This window comes from Nicotiana attenuata, unplaced genomic scaffold, assembly GCF_001879085.1.
Source record: "Nicotiana attenuata strain UT unplaced genomic scaffold, NIATTr2, whole genome shotgun sequence".
NCBI classification, from domain to species: Eukaryota; Viridiplantae; Streptophyta; class Magnoliopsida; order Solanales; family Solanaceae; genus Nicotiana; species Nicotiana attenuata.
In genome coordinates, this window is record NW_017672496.1 from 107,360 (window position 1) to 115,864 (window position 8,505).

The 8,505-nt window shown below is 32.4% G+C and overlaps 1 protein-coding gene across 1 annotated transcript; it reads left to right on the forward strand.

Annotated features, from left to right (window-relative positions):
• The first annotated feature begins 4,451 nt into the window (after positions 1-4,451).
• On the forward strand, positions 4,452-5,753 carry LOC109213426 (heavy metal-associated isoprenylated plant protein 39-like). Its single transcript, XM_019377222.1, has 3 exons — positions 4,452-4,688; positions 4,974-5,049; positions 5,174-5,753. The coding sequence occupies exons 1-3, from the start codon at positions 4,683-4,685 to the stop codon at positions 5,581-5,583; spliced, it is 492 nt and encodes a 163-aa protein (XP_019232767.1). The 5' UTR covers positions 4,452-4,682; the 3' UTR covers positions 5,584-5,753.
• Positions 5,754-8,505: the final 2,752 nt, after the last annotated feature.

Sequence of the window (8,505 nt, forward strand, 5' to 3'; positions counted from 1 at the left end):
ATATATATATTTAATATTTCAATCGAAAAAATAAAAGAAATTGAAAATAAGGGTGTGAGCGAAAAACTAGGGGCGTTCGTCGGTGGGTACGGTGCAATATTTAGATATTTCGGTTAGGTATTTTCGGTATTCGATTTCTTAAAATTTTATACCAATACCATACCTAATTAAATTTGGTATGGTTCTGCTTTTTTTCTTTTGATTTCGATTTATTCGGTCTGGTAACTTCGATTTCATCGGCTCGAATATAGATTAATGCATAAAGTCATAAACTGTAATATTTTTAAGTAAGGTAGGCACAAAAACGGAAGTAAAAATATTATGATATAATGAAAAACAAAGATTGAAACCAAAAATGCTAAACCTAGATGGGAGAAAGGTTAAAATGTAAGTACACAACCAAAGAAAAGGTGGAAAGGCAAGTATCATGGAAAAAAGGTGGTAAAGGTTAAAAAAAGAACTATAAAAATAACGGATAGTAAAACTTGAATATTTATGTTATAATCAATAATAGTTATATTGTGTCACTTAGTATGTATTTTGGTATGGTATCGGTATTTCTTTATTTTTTAATACTGAATACCATACATGTGGAAATCGAATTTTTAATGGATCATGCCTATATGAAATTTGAGCTAAATCTTAAATTCAACACACTACTCTTGAAATTCTAGGAGTTTATTAGGGTTGCTTGGAGGCTATCTATCAAAGACTAACATGGAGGCTACTCTAACCTAATCCTAGGTCACTCCTATAAAAAGGGTTACATATTCCCTATAAAAGCATCTCAAATGGAGATCATCTTGAATATCCCATAAATTTACGGGATACTTAAAAAGAGATCGATCAAAATGTGGTCGGATAATTTTTGATATTCAAATAGTTCAAGAAGACCCACAACATACTTTCATGGATACCAGATACATCCAAAGAAGTCCGCATCATCCATACATTCGAGAAATACGCTGCTCTAGCCCTCGAATTAGGGAGATAATCAAGAGAGAAGAATCAAGGGAGAAACAGAATTATTCTCACAATTAATTAATAAATTATTTTTTTCTTTTGTGATTGCAGTTATTTTTTGTGTGTCAAAAATTTGCTGCAAACGAATTGGCACGCCCAGTAGGACTAATTCTGCCCTTCATCTCTTCCTCTCGTAAAGCAAGGTCTGCAAATTCCAAAACTAGTTGGGGGCAATATCTCTCGTTCCATGTTCGTCATAGTTTAGCACACGTTGTCAACACAAGATCGAAGGTGTACTTCAAGTCACGTCTTCAAGTTTTGGCAAGCTTACACTCCGGCAAACCTTAAAGTTGAGGCATTCATAGACACTGAAAATTTATCAAATTAGTGCATAAAGAAATTTGGACTAGGGCCTCTACAAGATGAGCCCATTAGGGTTACTTGGTGGCTACCCAAACCCTAATTCATGCCTATAAATATGGCTAGATATGTCCTTCAAAAACGATCTCAACAATTTCATAAATTCTCAGAATATGCACAAAGAAATCAAATATACTATCTTCGAAATTCCATAAAACTCTTGGTTCAAAAGAAGAGATCAAAACATGTTAAATATGTCTTGCTCAAAGTTCTAGCAACATTCAAGGTTCAAATGGAGTGTTGCTACATGCTTCGTAAACATCAAATACATCAAGGAGATGCATATCATCCTACGTACGAGTAATACGCCGATAAGGCCCTCGAATTACGGATAACAAATCGGAGGAAAGAATCAAGGGATAAATAGAGTTGTAACTCGCAATGTTTATCAATAAAATCTCTTTTTCTTTATAGTTATTTGTGATTGCAGTTTTATTTTTCTGTACAAAAATTGTTGCAACACGCCGGGTGGGACCAATTCTGCCCTTCATCTTTTTCTCCTGCCAATTGAAAACAAAACTTGCAAAACCATCTGTTGCGATGGTCGAGTACTTCAAGTCGTGTCTTCAAATTTCGGCAAGCCTACACCTCGACAAAACTTGAAGTTGGAGCATTTGTAAATATCGAAATTTTAATGGATCAAGCCTATATGAAATTTGAGCTAAATATTAAATTCAACATACTATTCTTGAAATCCTAGGAGTCTATTAGGGTTGCTTGGAGACTATCTATCAAAACCCTAACTTGGAGGCTACTCTACCCTAACCCCAGGTCACTCCTATAAAAAAAGTTACATATTCCCTTTAAAAAATATCTAAAAAATGGAGATCATCTTGAACATCCCGCAAACTCATGAGATACTCACAGAGAGATTGATCGAAATATGGCCGGATAATTCTTGATAATCAAATAGTTCAAGAAGATCCACAACATACTTTCACGGATACCAAAATATCCAAGGAAGTCCGCATCGTCCATACGTTCGACAAATATACTGCTCTAGCCCTCGAATCAGATAGATAATCAGGAGAGAAGAATCAAGAGAGAAATAGAATTGTACTCACAATTGATTAATAAAATTATTTTATTCTTTTGTGATATTGCAATTATTTTTTGTGCGTTGGAAATTCATTGCAAACAATACCTAATACCAATGTTTTTTAAAAATTCAAACCAAATACCATAATAAAACCAAAATATCAAATATCAAATATCAAAATTTTTAGTTTCGATGCAATAATTCGATATTTACCAAATTATGCATGGCCTACTGAAAACCAAGAAATTGGTGTGTAATGCGGATAATAAAACGACAAATCTTACTTCATCCATCGCAGAATGAATATCAACCTGTTCATGCCAAATAGTGGACAGTCCATTGTTTTAAGTATTTTTACGCATAAAAATTTTCAACCTTACAACATTTTAAAAATATTGGATCGATATGAATATTAGAAGGGAAAAAAAACCCAGAATAAATGTGAACCACTTCTACTTTCTCTCGTACAACTTTTGCTCCAGTTTAATGTAAAACTAAAATATTACACCCATGACCCACCCATGTTATAAGTATTAAAATAGTAACATTTCTCATCCGTTTCTGATCTACGTGCAAGGTCAAATAAAAACATTCAAGTAGGGGAGAAATAAAATTAGTTACTCTTAACCCAAAGGACGAAACTGACTTCTGGGGTTCAGGGCCTTGAACAGTTCAAGAACAAATGAGTTTATACGTAAAATTAATGCGTTGACGAGGAAAAATGGTCCTTTCCATATTATGTGGCTTTTTGTGAGTATATATTTCTATTATTTAGAAAGTGAATTATTATTTCAGCCTAGAAAAGTGAATATTTTGAAACGAAAAACATATTATTCAGGTAGAATAACAATAAAAACATGACCATTAAATTAAAGAAGGAAGAACTTTATTTCGAGTGATTTGAAAAAAAAACAAAAAAAGAAGTATTCCTCTACATTAGAATTTAGAAGTAAGGAGAAATTGAACGACGTGGTCTGTTTATTTATTTTTCTGGGACGATGTGGTCTGTTTATTCAAGGGATTTTTACATAAATAGTCACTTAATTCACGTTTTACTTTTATATATATATATATATATATATATATATATGTCTATAAATTATTTTTAGTTTAAACCTGTATACGGCCGAAATCAGGTGTGCCCGATTTCGTAGGCTCGAGGGGTCGTTTCGAGAATAAGTTCAAAATGGCCCGGGCTCGAGCCCGATGGCGGAGTACAAGACTCGAAGACCGGAGTGCTCGATGAACACCGAGGCCAAGTATGACCAACCTCGAGATAATACCGTTATGATTTTATAACAGAAAGAGCATGATTCCCGCAGTGGCCCTAAGATCACGACGTAAAACGGATTTGTACTAGGTGGTTAGACAGCTGTATAATAAGATTCCCTATTATAATTAGAAGTGTACCTTATTTAGGGTTCCCCTACTATATAAAGAGGATCCCTATCATTTGTAACGCATGATTCATTGACAAAAGAATATACATACATTACTTTCTTGCTTACTTTTCATCTGAATTGCCTTATTACTTTATTGTTCTGACTAACCTACCTTGAAGCTGCCTTAGCTCGAGGTCGTGACTTACTTGCACACTGGTTTTGACTTACTCTATTCTTTAATTTATATATTTGATTTTTTGTTTATCAATTAGTATTGGATTAAATCACATATCTTTAAAATCACTAAAACTACAATACAAGTTTAATTATTACTCGAATTTAGGGTAAACAAAACCATATGTATAATTATTTAAATTAATTTTTTTTTTCTAGTCACGTTGAACAGCGCGCCTCTGCAACAGTGCAATGTGAACACAAGTTTTTTAAGTAAAAGTAAAAAAGAAAAGGAGAAAAATATTTACTATGATTCGAGTGGCAGCCACATTTGATTACTTAAAATATATTGACCGTGGACTTGGATCCTTGACATTTTCTTGACTTGGTTGCTTCCTCCTTCCATCCTTCTTGGTCCCTAACTCTACTCACCACTCAACAGTTGCAAGAATCATCCCATATAAATACAATGCACTAAAAAAGTTCATTCCACACTTGTGCAGCTTCAACACGTTTCGTTTCTGATTTCTCTTTCTCTCTTTCTCTTCTTTTTCTTGGACTTCTCTCCCATCCCTTTTGAATATTCCCTTTGCTTAATTCCTCGTCTATTTATAGAAAGAATAATCTAAGAAAGAAGATCTTGATCTGCAACTTTTTCCGACACTCCAAAAGCAGAATCGAATTGAATTTCTCAGCTTAAAAAGATGAAGGTTAGCTTTTCTCTCTCTGATTTCTGCATATTTTCTCTGTTTCTTTTTTCCTCAATTACAGATTCTTATTCTCGAGAAATATTAGTAAAATTTAGATTCAAAACTCTATTTGCGCACTTTATATAAAGTATATACTACCTGCTTACTACTGGTTTGTTGATTTCTAAGACTGGGCAATTCTCAGTGCGTGGATACTGAATTTATCTGTAGAAATATGTTTTTGATAAGTTGATTGAGTTTTATCGGAGCTTTAATCTCTAAAATTTTATTATTCTTCTTTTACAGAAAGTAGTACTGAAGTTGGAATATTTCGATGAGAAAGTCAAGCAAAAGGCCATGAAAAAAGTGTCTGGTCTTGAAGGTAAAATTATACGCTACTTTTTACTAATATTTCTACAGCAATCGTGAACGTTCTAGAAGCCCAGATCCCGAAAAAGTGAAGTTTCTCAATTTTGATTTGTTATTTCTCTGAATTTCTATTGCAGGAGTTGAATCAATTGCAATAGACACAAAGGACAAGAAATTAACAATAACAGGAAACGTAGATCCAGTTTCACTAGTTTCCAAATTGAGGAAACTCTGTCACACTGATATCCTCTCTGTTGGACCAGCAAAAGAGCCTGAAAAGAAGAAGGACGATGGCAAAAAAGATGAAGGGGGAAAGAAAGAAGAAGGCAAAAAAGACGACGGAAAAAAAGGAGGAGATGACAAAAAGGGAGGAGATGAGAAGAAGAAAGATGGGAAAGATGATTCTCATCCAGTAATGAAGGCTTATCCAGCTCCTATGTATTATCATAATTATCAGCAACCCTATCAACATTATCAACCTCCTGTTCCTTCTTATTATCACCAGCGAAGTGTCGAAGAGGATCCTAATTCTTGTGTTATCTGTTAAGTTATATTGATTATTGGATTCAATTCATATCTATTATAGTACTATATATTTCTGTGAGTTTTGAGAGGTTGTAGATTAATTCAGAAATCAAATCTTGATTGTACATGCTTTTGCTAGTTTGTTCTCTCACATTTTTGTTCAACTTCAATAATTTTCTACGTTTATTTTAATTAAACGGCCACTTGGATTTATTAGAACATCTTTAGTAATAAACCAATGGATGTGGAGCTGGAAATTGATGCACATATTGGAATGGTGGTTTGATATATCTGTAATTATCAGCAAAAAGATTATTATCAAAGTTAAGTTTCGGAAAACCCTTCGGGTTGCCCAATTGGTTTGGAGGGTATCGATTCCTGCCTTAATGCCTTGTGGGTTGAGCCTGTCGCACAGGGCTTGCCTAGTGCAGTTTACATCCCCTGTATGGTTTGCAGGAATGTTTACCCAGTGCGCACAAAGTGCTCATCACAGAGCGCTCACCCGAAGGGCAGAGGTTGTAGCGGCTGCCGGTTTCCCCTCTTACCAAAAAAAATGTTAAGTTTCGGGTCTTTGGAATTCACTGGCCCTATTAATTTAGGTTAGTCAAGGGGCCGGCGGGTTTAGCACTTTTTATTAAAGAGAAATTTCATGCCAAAAATGTGAAATCTCTGATTAATACATAAACCGTTATCATTCTATCTCACACTTTGGTGTTTCAAAGTTAAGTACATATAAGACACCGTAAAATTGAATCTTCTCTACATTTTTGGTACAGTAGAGCAGTACGGAAGAAACAATACAATTTGAATTGGCTACGGAATTCAGCTCCGATCTAGTCAATTAGTGTTATCTAGAACTGTGTCCACAGGAGACTTTTCAGAGTAATTTGTGGATAGTAATGCCTTATATATGTTTTAAAAAGAAAAACGTTGAAATTTAGCTGCCAACTCTGACAAATTATTGTTATGAAGTGTAATTAGAATGGACTAGTTAAGATAGCACCCACAAAAAGTCATCACCATAATTATTTTTGCCGTGTTCCAAAAGGCAAATGGGGGAGTTTTTATGTCCTTGGGAGTAGGGTCCAGGACTATTACATCGAGAAGTTTTATTGTGCGTCTCACACAACTTACTTAGTTGTGTGAGGCTCCTTTTTGTCTCACAAATTTGTGGACCCCAATTTTACACTCCTAGGTCCATAAAAATCTGAGTTCACAAAACTATGAGACAAAAAGATACCTCATACAACTAATGTCAGTTGTATGAGACACAAAATAAAATTTTCCCTATTACATCCATCAATGCCACACGATTTATATAAGGCCGTAATAATAATAAATTTAGTAAAGAGACCTTTTTCAATAAACACTCGACTCAGAAATTTATGTAATGCCACGGTTAAAATTTAGCCTGCACTAGAAAATTTTGAATACTTCTTTGAGAACTCACCTATACTTTTTGCTTTGAGATAGTATTTTTCAAATAACAGTAAAACGCCAAATTAGATGAAATCCATATTATTTGAGAATAAAACGTCAGTTTTAGATGAAAACCGTGCGATTGTTGACCTTATGAAAACAGAATATTTGATAAAAACAATTAGGAGTGACATAAACGGCTATTTTTGTGAAGCATTTAAAGATCTATATATATATATATATATATTAAAGCAAGAAAGTTACCATATATAATTGACATTATGGTTAAGTCAAGTGGCAAACTAATAAATGTCAATAATATATGGTAACTTTATTCTCTCTCTCTCTCTCTCTCTCTCTCTCTCTCTATATATATATATATATATATATATATATATATATACGTACGAAATTTGAATTAAAAGATAATTTTGAATTTATAGATAAAGTTCTGAAATTCGAATTTAAATTAAATATAAAATATATCTTTTTTTATCATGTTATCATACTTAATTCTGTTATTGATCATATGCAATCATGTTAGGAACTTTTGTTATTTTTTCTAATAATATTTACTACTTCGCCTCTAGAAAAACAACAACAACTCGATATAACTATAAAACTCTTTCACATTTAAAATCCTATAAGCATAGTTTTTTGAAACACTTGTAGCTAGATTTGAATAAAATAAAATTCTTTTAAAATAAATGTAATATATAGGGTACACGTCTATGTTTATATAAATAACAAAAAAGAGTTTACAAAACCAAATAAAAGTTTACTTACATATATAATAAAGTAAACATACATGCCGGAGAAAGAAACATCACAAAATCAGTCAATATTTATTTTTAAAAAAAGTTGTTTCTTTTTTCTTCTTGAAGAATATTTGTTTGAAGAGTCAATTTGCATAAATGGACATCAAACAAATAACAAAACTTTGGCTATACAATTGCTATCATTAATTTCAATTTAGCACATTCAAGGAATCGAAGGGTATAAGCTAAAACCCCTTCATTTAGCTGTAGTCAAGCCAATATTGCAAGGGTATATATTTTTTTTCGTTGAAGAATATTAGTTTTGAATCATTAGATTATGTGAAAGGTTTTTCTTTCAAACTCAACAAGAGAGAAATTGATTTCTAATTGATGGTTTCTACAGTGACTTTTAAGTGTAACAAAGAGTATATATAAAGAAAAAATTGGTATGACGTGAAATATCTTTTTTTAAATGTAAACATATTATTTCGAAAAAACTCTTTACTTTTCTTAATTCAAAATAATAAAAAGATAAGATATTTTTGAACATTAGTAGAGAGCTTTAAAATTATTATAGTAGAATTTATATCATGGATAAACTCAAAAAAATGAAATCTTATGGAATATTTACATAATATCCGGCAATATTTATTGTTTACTTTCTATAGCTCATATAAATAGATGATATACGACAACACACGATTATACACATATTATATATGAATTATATATAAATTACACATTATTCAATTTTTTAATTTAAGTAG